Source organism: Bubalus kerabau, chromosome 8 (assembly GCF_029407905.1).
Source record: "Bubalus kerabau isolate K-KA32 ecotype Philippines breed swamp buffalo chromosome 8, PCC_UOA_SB_1v2, whole genome shotgun sequence".
NCBI lineage: Eukaryota > Metazoa > Chordata > Mammalia > Artiodactyla > Bovidae > Bubalus > Bubalus kerabau.
In genome coordinates, this window is record NC_073631.1 from 53264667 (window position 1) to 53279691 (window position 15025).

At 41.2% G+C, this 15025-nt stretch overlaps 1 gene segment (V, D, J or C); it reads right to left on the bottom strand.

Annotated features, from left to right (window-relative positions):
* Positions 1-14627, bottom strand: part of LOC129658550 (T cell receptor gamma constant 2-like) — a 32730-nt gene extending 18103 nt beyond the window's left edge. Inside the window, 3 exon segments of the C gene segment in view lie at positions 7213-7260; positions 14149-14466; positions 14552-14627. Of these exon segments, the coding sequence occupies positions 7213-7260; positions 14149-14466; positions 14552-14627 (442 nt within the window).
* Positions 14628-15025: the final 398 nt, after the last annotated feature.

Genomic DNA, 15025 nt, shown 5'->3' on the forward strand with positions numbered 1-15025 from the left:
AGACACCTTTACTTAATGTTTAATTTTCAAGAAGGAGAAATTTGGAGAATTTTTTCTCTTTTTTTTTAAATTGAAGCATAGTTGATTTACAATTTGTGCCAATCTCTGCTGTATAGCAAAGTGACTCGGTTTTACACACATATATGTTCTTTTTTTTTTCAACATTGTTTTCCATTATGATTCATCCTAGGATATTAGATGCAGTTCCTTGTGCAATACAGTAGGATCTTGTTGTTTATCCATTCAAAATGTAATAGTTTACATCTGCCAACTCCAATGGAGAAGGCAATGGCAACCCACTCCAGTACTCTTGCCTGGAAAATCCCATGGGCGGAGGAGCCTGGTAGGCTGCAGTCCACGGGCGCGAAAAGTCAGACACGACTGAACGACTTCACTTTCATTTTCCCTTTCCACTTTGATGCATTGGAGAAGGAAATGGCAACCCACTCCAGTGTTCTTGCCTGGAGAATCCCAGGGACGGGGGAGCCTGGTGGGCTGCCCTCTATGGGGTCGCACAGAATCCGACATGACTGGAGTGACTTAGCAGCAGCAGCAGCAGCCAACTCCAAATTCCTAGTCCATCCCTGTTCTCCTCTTCCTCCCTGTTGGCAACCACAAATCTGATCTCTATGTCTATGAGTCTGTTTCTGTTTCAAAGATAGATTTATTTGTGTCATATTTTAGATTCCACATATAAGTAATACCGTATGGTATTTGTCTTTCTTTTTCTGACTTACTTCACTCAATATGATAATCTCTAGTTGTATCCATGTTGCTGCAAATTGCAGCGTTTTGTTCTTTTTATGGCTAAGTAGTATTCCATTATAGATATGTACCACATCTTCCTCATCCATTCATCTGTCAATGGATATTTAGGCTGTTTCCATGTTCTGGTTGTTGTGGATAGTGCTGCTATGAACATAGGGGTGCAGGCACTATTCAAATGACTGTTCTGTCCTGGTATATGGCCTGGAGTGGGGTTGCTGGGTCATACGGTAATTCTATTTTTAATTTTCTGAGAGACCTCCATACTGTTTTCTATAGTGGTTGCACCAATTTACATTCCCACTGATGGTGTATTAAGATTCCCTTTTCTTCACACCCTTTGCAGCATGTGTTATTTGTAGACATTTTAATGATAGCCATTCTGACTGGCATGAAGTTGCACCTTGTTGTAGATTCGATTTGCATTTCTCTAATAGTTAGTGATGTTGGGCATCTTTTCATGTGCCTAGTGGCCATCTGTATGCCTTCTTTGAGGAAATGTCTATTAAGGTGTTCAGCTCACTTTGCCTCTGGGTTGTTTGTTTTTGTTTTTGTTGTATGATCTGTTCACATATTTTGGAAATTAAGCCCTTGTTGGTCACATCATTTATAAATAGTTTCTCCAATTCTATTGGTCGTCTTTTTTTTAATGGTTTATTTTGATGTGAAAAAGCTCGTAAGTTTGACTAGGTCCCATTTGTTTATTTTTGTTTTTATTTCTATTGCCTTCAGAGACTGACCTAAGAAAACATTGGTATGAGTTATGTCAGAGAATGTCTTGCCTATGCTTTCTTCTAGGAAAGTTATGGTGTCAAGTTTTATGTTTAAATCTTTAAGCCATTATGAGCTTATTTTTGGGTATGGGGTGAGAGTGTGTTCTAACTTCATTGATTTATGTGCATCTGTCCAACTTTCCCAGCACCACTTGCTGAAGAGACTTTTTTCCCCCTGTTTTTATATTCTTGCTGGAGAACTTGTACTTTTTAGAACATTTCTAGGAATGCATCCATTTCTTCTAGGCAGTCTATTTTCTTGCCATGTATTGAGTAATTATTTGTAGTAATGAGTTATTGCCGTTTGTATTTTGGTGGTATCATTTGTTAACTTCTTCTAATTTCATGTCTAATTTTATATCTTTGAGTTCTCTCTCTCTTTTTTTTTTCCTGATGAGTTTGGCTAAAGTTTTACCAATTTGTTTGTCTTTTCAAATAACCAGCTCTTGGAATATTGATCTTTTCTATGATTTTTTTAGTCTCTATTTTACTTTACTCTGATTTTTATTCTCTTTCATTTACCTTTGGCTTTATTTGTTCTTTTTCCTAGTTCTTTTAGGTGTAAGATTAGGCTGTTTGTTTGAGGTTTTTCTTGTATCTTGGGGTAGGCTTGTATCACTATAAACTTCTCTCTTACAACAGCTTTTGCTGTATACCACAGATTTTTTTTGTATGGTGTTTTCCCGTTTTCATTGTCTTCAAGCATTTTTTATTTCCTCTGATTTCTTCAATCACACCTGGGTTGTGTATAGCATACTGCTTATCCTACATGTGTCTTTGTTTCTCGTACATACAGTGTCTCTACCTATAGCTGTGTCCTTAGAGAAATTGACCTGTATAAACAGAGACAGAGAATGGAAACTGAGGGAGAGATCATAAGGGTTCTGTGAGTACATGGAAAAGTAGTTATCACAAAGTGTAAAGAAAAACAGTGATATAATAATGCATTAGTCAGTAATTGGGGGAGAAATTGGATCTCCACATTAAGATTGCTACCTTACACCCATACACAAAAATTCAAATTAAAGTTCATCAAGGAATCAAAAGGGCAAAACAAAGTCTTAACACCATTGGAAAAGTATAAACGAAAATATATTTATGCTTCAGGCTTTCCTAAAGCTGCAAATAGTTACAGTGTGGTTGCTGATGCAGTAGAGCAAGCTAAAGGCAGTGCATTTACTATGCAATTCCTTGCTGTCTGCAGTCACGGAGCTAAGAAGAATCTGAAGCTTTGACTTGTGGTGTGAGACTTTTTTTTTTTAATTCCGAGATTCTGATAGAGAAATGTGATGACCTGGAGAGCAGCAGCGCCCAGGATGCAACAAGACAGATGGGGCTTCGGGGTGGGGATAAGACCATGAACACTATTCTAGTAGGCATTCCTGTGCTAGTGCAGCAAGACTTACAATCAACCTGAAGAAGAATCACTAGGAGTCTACCAAAAAATGCACATTTTCAGCCTTCGTTCCATGATTCTGATTCACTCTGTTGAGTGCCACCCAGAACATGCACTTTTATTCCAATTCAGGTACTTCTGATGCAGGTGGTACATGGACCACAGTTTGAGAAACACTGTTCTAGAAGCTCAGACACTGGTACAGATTTGAGGAACCAATGCACAAGAGACCATATACATGTGAGCTGACATTTCTGTATTTCAATATCAATTTTGCTTCCTTAAACCCAGCCCCATAAGGCAGCCACAACCCTTGGCTATATAACTTTTCAATTGAAATATATACCATTCTTTGATTGTTCACCCAAAGTGTTCTTTAATTTTAATTATTGAGAAAATTATGATCTGATAAGTCTCATTCTAGTTTGGCACTTGGCCTTGTTAATGGTAGGGACTGGGGGTAGAAAGAAGCTTTGGCTTTACATGTTGAAGACAGTTCTGGTTGTGGGCTGAACTTCAACAGAGGGTATAAGTAGAATACAACAACGGGGCTTCTCTCGTAGCTCAGTCGGTAAAGAATCTACCTGCAATAATGCAGGAGACCTGGGTTCAATTCCTGGGTCTGGAAGATCCCCTGGAGAAGGAAATGGCAACCCACTCCAATATTCTTGCCTGGAGAATTCTTGCCGTGGACAGAGGAGCCTGGCAAGCTACAGTCCAAGGAGTCTCAAGAGTTGGACACAACTTAGTGACTAAACCACCAACCACCAACACCTAAAACAATCACTTTTCCCCCTACATTTTCACTAGATCAACCATGCCCTCGTTGATTATGTGAGAGAGATACCAGTTTGTCCAAAAGATAAATTGGATACCAGCTTGAGGTTCAAGAAGTCCGAGTTTTCATTCCATCATTTCTCATTCTTCATACTCCTGGATGATAAAGATGCTCTATTCCCAGCCATTTTCTCATCAGGTGAATGGTTCAGTATTATCTAGCCTTTCCATTTTCCTCTCCTAAATATCTCCCCTCACAGATAATTCTAGGTTCTCTGTCTGTTTTAAAGAGAAAATAATATGAACTCTACCAGCTTCTGGGAGATCTGAGAATATGCTGCCTGCCACACTGCTTGCCTACAGACTGGAGATGGAGGCCTGTTTTTAGGAAAACTATGGCTATAGTAGGGAGGTAGAAGGTGGCCATCAAATATAAAGTTTGATTCATGGGCATTGAGTTCTGGGTTTTTCTTTGTTTAGAGTAAAAAGAAATTGGCGGTAGAAGTGAAGCAGCTGCTGATATCAGGGCTGTGATTTGCAGCCACAAGCAAAATTTCCAGTGCAGTGTACAGGAAGTTTGAACCAACGTGCTTATCCCAGATAGCACAGTAGTATATGCCGGAATCACTTGCTTGCAGATTTATGATTCTAAATGTATACCTCCTCCCTGTGCTCTTATAGACATGGTATTTTGTTCCACTGATTCCTGATTCAAGCACAGCCTTTGAGTTGGAGCTGTCGTAGTATAAAAGACGTCGGGGGGCCGTTCCCTCCTCATGTTTGTACAAGTGGATATAGGTGGCCCCTTGTGTAAGATCACAAGGGAAGGAAGCAGTCTCCCCAGTATTACTAGTGATTAACATCAAGTCGGAAGATACCTGCATGACTGCAATGGGAAAAGCAACAAAACATAATGAGGAAGAGGAACCACTAATTTCTTAGTATGACCCTCTTCCCCACAACCCGCCCCCACTCCCCCCCGCACGCCCACCCCTACCCCGCCCCCCCCCACACACACACACACATTGCCACATAATATAGAAAAATTCCAAGAGCATCCAGGCAACACACTTACCGGGAGCCAGGACAACCAGAAGCAATGCTGGGGCCCGCATCCTGCCCCAGCAGTGAGCTAGACTGGGATTCTGAGCAGATGTGATGGCAGAGAAGTCAGGGAGGATCTCTCTTAAAGACCACCGGGCTGATCCCAGAGTGGGTGGGTGCTGGGGGAGGCCTGGGGAGGAGCCTCGCCTCTCTGCACCAACCCTTTCTTGAGGCCTCTCCTGTGGCAGGCTGGGAGCTGCCATCTCCCCCACAGGAGAGGAGAGGCCTGAGCACTGAGAACTCAGAACTGCAAGCAGATGGATCAAATGCGAACTGAGGCGAGGAAAGCCATGGACCAAGCTTGCCTGTTGCCTCGTGGAGTGAGCAGTCCTAAGTGAGCAGGGGCTAAGTTCCCTGTAGTCCAGCATTTCAGTGTTTATGCTGCTGCCATGGTCTTGTCTGGTGACATCTTTATATTCCTTCCCTGAACTACCTTTCCTTTTACCCCTGTAAGCAAACTCGGAGCCAACAACCAGAGAATCCAATAAGAACTGAACCTGCTTTATTATAAGAAAGTAAGATTGATTATGTCGGTCTACATTTGACTGTCCTTAAAATTAAATGGATGTGTGTTCGTGTGTGTGCATGTGTTATAAATCTATTGGAGAGAGGATTCATGTTCATCCTCAAGTAAAAGGCTGCCTCATACAGAGTGTCCAGATTTCATGAAAAAATAAGGAGCCTCACAATAGCTGGAACAGACAAACTAAAAACATATATTTTTTCTGAAATTCAGGGACATGCAAATCAAAACTACAATGAGATATCACCTCACCCATGTCAGAATGGCTATTACTGACAAGGCTAGAAATAACATGTTGAAGATGGGCAGAAAATAGAACCTTTGTGCACTGTTGGTGGGGATGTAAATTGGTGTAGTCGCTATGAAAAACGGTATGGAGTTTCCCCTAAAGGTTAAAAATGAAACTACCACATGATCCAGCAATTCCACTTCTGAGTGTTTATCCGTAGAAAACAAAAACACTAAGAGATGCCTGCACCCTTATGTTCACTGTTTAATAGAACAGCCAAGGCACGGGAACAAGCCAAGTGCCCATCAATAGAAGAATCAAGTACCTGTGGTGTGTGTGTATATATATACACATATATTATACACATATATATGTGCAAGTAATCCCATTATATGGCCCCTCATTATGTCATGTGTTTAGACAGCTCTCCCAACTGCTGTACAGCTCTCCTCTTGACCAGTTTTTTCTCTACCATTCTATTTCTCTACCTCCCTCTGTTAGTCCATCTCTGTGCACAGATCTTCTCGATTTCCGATTGCTACCCCACACCCTCTTTTTTTCCAGCTCTAACTTTCTTCCCTCTCTTTCTCTTTATCGCTCCTCTGTTTTACAATTTCCTTCCTCGTCTCTATTTCTGTCACTTTCTGTCTCTCTTCTCGCCCATCTCTACTACCTGCCTTTCCTTTTCTAGTTCTCTATTTTTATTTCTTATTGATTTGACTTCTCTCTCTCTCCCTCTCTTTCCATTTTCTCTCATGATCAGCCTAACTACTTTAAATTTTCTGTGATTCCACCTCTGCGCTATCTCAGGATTGGCGTCTGGTAACTGACGATTCTATGTTACCATGTTGTGATGTTCCTGGTTCTATAAGGTAAGGACTTTGGGATTATTTCCTGCGCATTTGGAATATCATGTTATGGACTTCAGGCAGTGTTTAATACTGTGGAGTGTGCTGAGTTTTTTGTCAGCCGGGCATAGGCCCAGTCATGGAATGCTCTCGCCGGGCAGGTCCAGATAGTGCAATTTTCAGACTTTGCAGTGCTATTCACACCACATTGTGTGTCCCACCCCGAGTGGTTTCAAATCAAAATTTAAAGAACATGGTTGTGATTACATAGCCATATTTTTATAATGTGGATTTTTAAAACATTTTCCTTAAAGGTATACATTGGTGAAGAATGAAAACTACGTCAGAGTCCCACATTTCTGAATAAGGATGACTTAGTTCATTAAGGATTTTTTTTGTACATTCCTTTACTGACATAAACTTTGCCAACAACTTTACTGACATAATGACATATTATGGTAATGGTGTAAGTATATTGAAACAATGAAACAGATATGGTCCTTAAAATAGTTTAATATCCAGCCTGAGTCTATTGTGCATGTGTGTGTGTTTGTGTGTGTGTGTTTGTGTGTGTGTGTGTATTCTAAAAGATGAATTTCAGTGGCTTACAAACAGGAAGTAGTTTTGTTTCCGTGTACATCCATATACAGTGACCACTAGCTGCAAAATTGCTGTTCGTGTGCTGAGGCCAAGTGTGGCAGTCAGATAAGGGGGATTGTAAGTTTTTTTTTTTTTTTTTTCTGAAAAGCATCTATCAGTCTTTCATGATTAAGGTAAAAATAGAAAAAGTTACTTACCACAGGGAGCTACTATGAGCTTAGTTCCTTCTCCAAACATCTTCCAACCTGAGCTGTCATACTGGTTCAGGCTCCTACCATGATCTCAGCCTTCTCCTACCTTCATGGAGTGACTAGCAGTTTAACAATTTTGGGCTGGCAATTTGACCTTCTGAGTTCTTTTGGAAGTCCTTGATGATGGGTTTTATGGCATCTGATATTTTATAAGTTTTCCTCAGATCAATGGGCCCAAATATCTGTTTTCCATGGTGGACTAATCATTGACAATACTGATTAAAAATGAAAAGGATAAAAGCAGGAAAAGAAGACAGTAGTAGGTTAACCACCTGTTCTGCTTTCCCATATTTCCAGGAAGAGTATTCAAAGAATTAAGAATTTTTTTTAAATTTCCAGGTGTTCATCTGTGTTGAAACTTCTTGGAGTTCACATCAAAGGAAAAGCTCTTCCGTTCTCACAAACACCAGGGCTGCTCAGTTAGTGATTTGGGAATATATTTCTGAAAGGAGGAAACTCTTCAGTAACTGAAAATGCAAATTTACCAATTCAAGTGTACTTGAGCAATGTGGACAAAGTTCTCCATTCATCGAGTAACATAAATGTGTTTTTGGGGGAGGGAGAGTATTGTTGACTTACAATGTTGTTAGTTTCTAAAATGAAAAGCAGTAATACAGATTTTGCAAATTATTGGAGAAAGGAGAACATTTTTTTTATCTTAAACAATAGAGAAAAGAAAATTCAGAAAAGTGTTTGTCACTTAATAGACCATTTACAACAAAGTGATTCAATTATACATACATACTGCAAGGAGAGCCAACCAGTCCATTCTAAAGGAGATCAGTCCTGGGTGTTCTTTGGAAGGACTGATGCTAAAGCTGAAACTCCAATACTTTGGCCACCTCATGCAAAGAGTTGTCTCATTGGAAAAGACTCTGATGCTGGGAGGGATTGGGGGCAGGAGGAGAAGGGGACGACAGACGATGAGATGGCTGGATGGCATCACCGACTTGATGGACATGAGTTTGGGTGAACTCCGGGAGTTGGTGATGGACAGGGAGGCCTGGCGTGCTGCGATTCATGAGGTCAAAAAGAGTCGGCCACGACTGAGCGACTGAACTGAACTGACTGATATATATATATACATATTCTTTTCCAATATGTTTAATACAGGGTATTAAATATAGTTCCCTGTATGCCAAAGCCTTTGACTGTGTGGATCACAATAAACTGTGGGAAATTCTGAAAGAAATGGGAATACCAGACCATCTGACCTGCCTCTTGAGAAATTTGTATGCAGGTCAGGAAGCAACAGTTAGAATTGGACATGGAACAACAGACTGGTTCCAAATAGGAAAAGGAGTACGTCAAAGCTGTATATTGTCACCCTGCTTATTTAACTTATATGCTGAGTACATCATGAGAAATGCTGGATGGAAGAAACACAAGCTGGAATCAAGATTGCTGGGAGAAATATCAATAACCTCAGATATACAGATGACACCACCCTTATGGCAGAAAGTGAAGAGGAACTAAAAAGCCTCTTGATGAAAGTGAAAGTGGAGAGTAAAAAAAGTTGGCTTAAAGCTCAACATTCAGAAAATGAAGATCATGGCATCCGGTCCCATCACTTCATGGGAAATAGATGGGGAAACAGTGGAAACAGTGTCAGACTTTCTTTTTTTTGGGCTCCAAAATCACTGCAGATGGTGACTGCAGCCATGAAATTAAAAGACGCTTACACCTTGGAAGGAAAGTTATGACCAACCTAGATAGCATATTCCAAAGCAGAGACATTACTTTGCCAACAAAGGTCCGTCTAGTCAAGGCTATGGTTTTTCCTGTGGTCATGTATGGATGTGAGAGTTGGACTGTGAAGAAGGCTGAGTGCCGAAGAATTGATGCTTTTGAACTGTGGTACTGGAGAAGACTCTTGAGAGTCCCTTGCACTGCAAGGAGATCCAACCAGTCCATTCTGAAGGAGATCAGCCCTGGGATTTCTTTGGAAGGAATGATGGTGAAGCTGAAACTCCAGTACTTTGGCCCCCTCATGGGTAGAGTTGACTCATTGGAAAAGACTCTGATGCTGGGAGGGATTGGGGCAGGAGGAGAAGGGGACGACAGAGGATGAGATGGCTGGATGGCATCACTGACTCGATGGACATGAGTCTGAGTGAACTCTGGGGGTTGGTGATGGACAGGGAGGCCTGGTGTGTTGCGGTTCATGGGGTGGGGTCACAAAGAGTTGGACACGACTGAGCGACTGATCTGATCTGATCTGATCTGATGCTCTACAGTAGGACCTTGTTGTTTATATATTTTATATATAATAGTTTGTATCTGCTAATCCCAAACTCCTAATCTATCCGTTTCCCGCCCCTTTCACTTTTGGGAGCTGTAAGCTTGTTTTCTATGTCTGTGAGTCTGTTTCTGTTTTGTAAATAAGTTCATCTGTGTCATATTTTAGATTTCACATGTAAGTGATATCACACGGTGTTTGTGTTACTCTGTCTGACTTCATTTAGCATAGCATCTCTACACCCATTCATGTCACTGTGAATGGTGTTATTTAACTCTTTTTTTAGGGCTGAAGAGTATTCCACTGTGTATATAATACCACCTCTTCTTTATCCATTCATCTGTCAGTGGACATTAGGTAGGTTCCATGTTTTGGCTATTGTAAATATTGGTGCTATGAAATTTGAGTGCATACATCTTTTTGAATTATAGTTTTGTCCAGATATATGCCTAGGAGTGAGATTGCTGGATCATATGGCAATTCTATTTTTAGTTTTTTAAGGAACCTCCATAATGTTCTCCACAGTGTCTGCAGCAATGTACATTCCCATCAACAGTGTAAGAGGGTTCCTTTTCTTCACCATCTCTCTAGCATTTGTTATATGTAGACTTTTTAATGATACATTCTGACCAGTGTGAGGTGAATCTTCATTGCTTTGATTTGCATTTCTGTAATAATTAGTGACAGGCAACATGATTCTTTACCATATAATTAGAAATGAGAATACAAGTTCTGTGATGACTTATTATCTTTCATAGGATAAAAGAAGAAATTTGTAGAATACTATTTTCCTTGAAATTATAGATTCCTTATTTAAACTAAAATTTGAGAGCTAAGGCCAGTTCTCTTATGATGAAAGAAGAAATGTCTTCCAGACTGTTCTGTAATCTTAAGCCACTCAATTGGATAAAGAGAAAAAGAAATTGCCAGAAGCAACCGAATGCTCCTCTGATCACAGATAAGCTGTCCATTTGCCAGGACAGAGACAGGACTGACCCTGATTTCTCCACATCTGCTCCAGACCCACCCTATCATTGTTAAATCCCTTACTCCATCAAGCATAGTGCCTTCCCTACAGAGATAAATCTATATGATCGATATTATTGGTACAAAAGAAAAATGTTAAAATAAATCTGTAATTCTTTAATATAGTGTTTAAACTGTATTTTCAAAACCAGTTACACTCCTTAGCTCCTTTTATGTAAATGATGGTATTTTGAGCCAAGAAACAAGTCTCCACAGATGGGGATGTAACATAAGGATGGATGATCATGTAGAAAATGATAGAGCTGGAATGCAAATATTTCTGTAATACCAAGTGCCCACAGTGTGCTACAGAAGGGAACACAGAATCATTCAATACTGCTTTTCATTCTTTTAAAAACAATTTTTTGTTCCTTTTGGAATATAGTTGATTAACAATGTTCTGTCAGTTTCAAGTATACAACAAAGTGATTTTAATTCTAATTTTGCCTATTACCTGCTTGATTTATTTGCTATCTAACACTCAGTGTTCTAACTCTGAAAATGTAGTAAGAACACCTATGTCTCACATCATTATAGGGAAGATGCATAGCACAATCCAGATATAACACAGGAGTTCAGTAGATCCATGACCTGTATCTCCTTCCTCTCTGCTCCTTCTCTTTTTGGAAGGAGGCAGGTCACAGAGATACCACTGAGGGGACCTAATGTGGACTGGGGTACACCTTTTGCATCCCCTTACTTCCTTGACTTAAATGATATCATTGGTATTTCCTGACAGAACAACTTTCTATCAGGGGTGCTAGAGATCTCAGCCTTGCCTCCCAGTATGCACTCTGTGATGGAGCTTCATGGTCAAGGCTGTGGGGCAGCCACACCCATCTTTGTCCTTCAGGGAGATCCCCACCCATCTCACACCTAACGTGAGCAAGGAAGGAGCTGACTGTAAATGTCCTATATTTCCTGTTCCAAAGAGGTATGGAAAATTAATGTCAGAAAAGTTTGATTCAAAAATTAATAACTATATATCAATAAAGTTTTTAAAAAATTAGTAAAAATCTATTACTCTTCTACTCTATCACACTGCCCTCAATGAACACGACCTGGGGCATCAGCACAACGCACAGCCACGCCTTTGCCATCCTACATCCCTCACTTGGAGAGAGACAGACTAGCTGAAGTGCTTCCCAAAGTAAGTGACAGTCTTGGGACCGTTTCTTTCATCCTGGCAGTGATTACCCTGAAAACAAGATCACCCAATAAAGATATACTCTAGGTTTCTAAATATGTCTCAGTAGGATTTTCATGCAGAAAAGAGCTAATCTATCACCGTGGAAGTTGCAACTGACATTAAGTGGTATATTTCCAAGAGAGAGACATTTTGGAATGGTTATATTCTGCTTTAGACCTGAGAAAACTGATGCCTAAAAGCGTGAAGATCTTGCTCAAGGTCACAGAGCTCATAAGGGAAAAGCCAGAGTCAGTGAGGGGTGAGAATAGGGTTCACGCCATAGTTGAGGTTCACAGCAGAGGCACTGGGCTGTCCCTTCCTGGGGACTGTGGACCACGTATTAATAGCTCTGTAAGGACATGGGTGATGAGCTGGTTCTTCTTGTTGGCCACATTGTCACCAGTTCAAAAAATTCACTCTCTGTAGAGTCTGGCATTGGTGTGACTGCAAGAACAGGAAAGAGTTGTATTAGAAAGATGAACTAAACGAACGTGATACAGAGCTAGAGTAAGTTTCTGTCCCCTTTAGCTCCACCTCTTCTAACACACACTGGGGGATCTTAGCTTTGAATTAGGCCTTCAGTGAAGGGTTGGGCTCTTTCAGAAGGAAAGCATATATGAATTATACATTTCTAACTGCAAAATGAGAGCTCAGGGAGGTAGACAATGAGTTTAGGAATCTTTTATTAATTGTTTTACCATTGCTAGTAAGCTGTACATAAACTTTGAATTTCCACTTGAAAAGGTCTAAATTCAGCTTAAACTTCAAAAAGATTTTCTTTCTCTCCCTCATACAGCATCAGGGGCTTTCCTGTTTTGGGCTTGAAGAATCAGTGACACAGGCTTTCTTTGTTTTTTCTTCTTCTTTTCATAAGAAGGTAGTGAATATAGTGATAAGTGATTTGTGTGATTTTCCTACAAATACAGAGATCAGAGGCATATACTTTTAGCTGTTCAACCCCCTCATTTTATAGAAGAGAGCAGAGTAGCCAGAGATTCACTCAAAATTCCATATGTGGTGACATTCAAGGAGACGTGTATAACAGGATATTGAATATAGCTCCCTATGCTATACAATATGACCTTTTTGCCAATCCAATCTGTATATAATAGTTTGCATCTGCTAATCCCAAGCTCCAGTCCTTCCCTCCCTGACCTTCCTTCCCCTTGGCAATCGCATGTCTGTTCTCTGTGCCCCTGAGTCTGTTTCTGTTTCATAGATGGGTTCATTTGTGCCATATTTCAGATTCCACATATATGTGATATAAAAGGGTATCTGTCTTTCTGTTTTTAACTTATTTCACTTAGAATGATAATCTCTGGTTGTATTCATGTTGCTGCAAATGGCATTATTTTATTCTTTTTTATGACTGAGTAGTATTCCATTGTGTATATGCACCACATCTTCTTTATTCATTCATTTGTTGATGGAAGTTTAGGTTGTTTGCATGGTTGGGCTATTGTGAAGTATACTTCAATGAAAAGAAATTAAATTAAAAGAAAACAACAACAATAGAGAGAAGTGTAAAGCAGAGAACCTGATGTCTCATCCAGGGTTAACTGCATCACCATGAGGATTTTTATCAACTCAAACTCATGAGTGCCAGGCGTGCCAATAGAGGAGCACACTGAGACATTGCCAATATTGTTTCCTGGGCTTCTAACTGCTGTCTCTTCCCCCGCAAAATGTTAACAATGGGTGAACAACTTAGAGACTGGGATCAGGCATATACTTCCAGGCTCAGCTTTCAAACATTTTGTGGCAGATCTAGACTGTCCTTCACCCTTGAAATCATTTATGTGACATTTTGTCTGTGCATCCTTCAAGGGAAATGGTCAGATTTTTATATTTTCAGTCAATACCAGAGCTGTCCGTTAGAAATAAATGTGAGTCACCAATTCAAGCCATAGATGAAAATGTTTTGGCTTCTGCATTAAAAAAATGAATGTTAGGACTATTTTTACTTAGTCCAAGATGTCCAAAATATTTCAACAATAAGTCAATATAAAAATAATTAAAGAGATATTCCACTTTTTTTTTTCTGCAACTATCTTCAATATATAGCTTGTGTTGTAGACATACAGCCCATTTCAGCGTGGACTCTTGAACTAAATACATTTCAAGGGCTCAGTAGCTGGATGTGTTGAGTAGCTAGTGGATTGAGCAGCCCAGATTCTCCTCCAAATGCTCCAGACAAGCTGAACTGGACAATCTTTGGAAAAGTCCCTGCCACCTGCACAGCTTTTTACCTGGGTCAGCTTCAGCTCCCATCAGATTTTATTTGCAGAAGCCCTAGAGTGGGGGGAGTCATCAGGAAGCTGAGAGATCTCCCCAAGGCAACCTAAGGGACCTGGAGGCGGTGGCAGTTGCCAGGACTGGGAGAGCAGTGGGTCTCAGCGCTTTTTGTGCAGATCCCGGGGCTGCGCACACTGCTGTGCCGATTCCCAGGTAGCACAGTAGTACAGTCCTTCGTCGCTCTTCGCCAGCTTCCTCAAGGACATGGTGCAGCTCTTGCCATCTGTGCCGCGGGCCGCGTTGACTTTATCACCTCTTAGGACCGAATCCCACTGCACATCCCGCTTGGACAAGGCTAGATAGAGAAGCCTCTCAGGGGCCTGGCCCTCCAGTTGGCGGAACCAGTGGACGTAATCCACAGACTTACTGATCTGACAGGGCATAGTGATAGCTCCACCCGCGTGCCCCACCATCACGGACCGCTGGAACACCCTGATCTCCTGCTGGATGCCTGCAAGGGATGAGATGAGGGCAGGTTGAGTCCGCAGCCTCCGGATGCATCCCGCCCGGCCCACGGGGAAGCCGCAGAGACTCACCTGGAACCACGAGGGCCCAGAGGAGGGCCAGGAGGCCCAGAACGGCTCTGCCCCCTGCCCCGAGAGAAGAGCTCATGGTGGTGGGGCTCAAGTTGCCCGGAGGCTCCACACCTGGGTGTGTGATGGAGGTCAGGTCAGGGTCTGAGTGGGTGCTTCTCCCAGGCTACCCGGGGCAACTGGTGAGAGAAATAAGGGAGGGGTGGAAGAGGGAGGAGCCAGAGGGAGGAGACAAGAGTCTGACCACAGGGTGAGGGGAGGAATGGTAAAGGAGAAAGTTCTGAGAAACACTAACGAATATTCGTGGAATAATGAAATAGGAATACAGAGATCGGTGATTGGGCATCAAATATACTTTGGCAGTGTGCTAACTGATTTATGTTCATTGTTTTGTTAAATCCTGAAACCTTGTGGGATAAATAATATCTTCGTTTTGGAAATGGGGAAAGCTGGGGCTATTTTACTTCATTTTGTTTT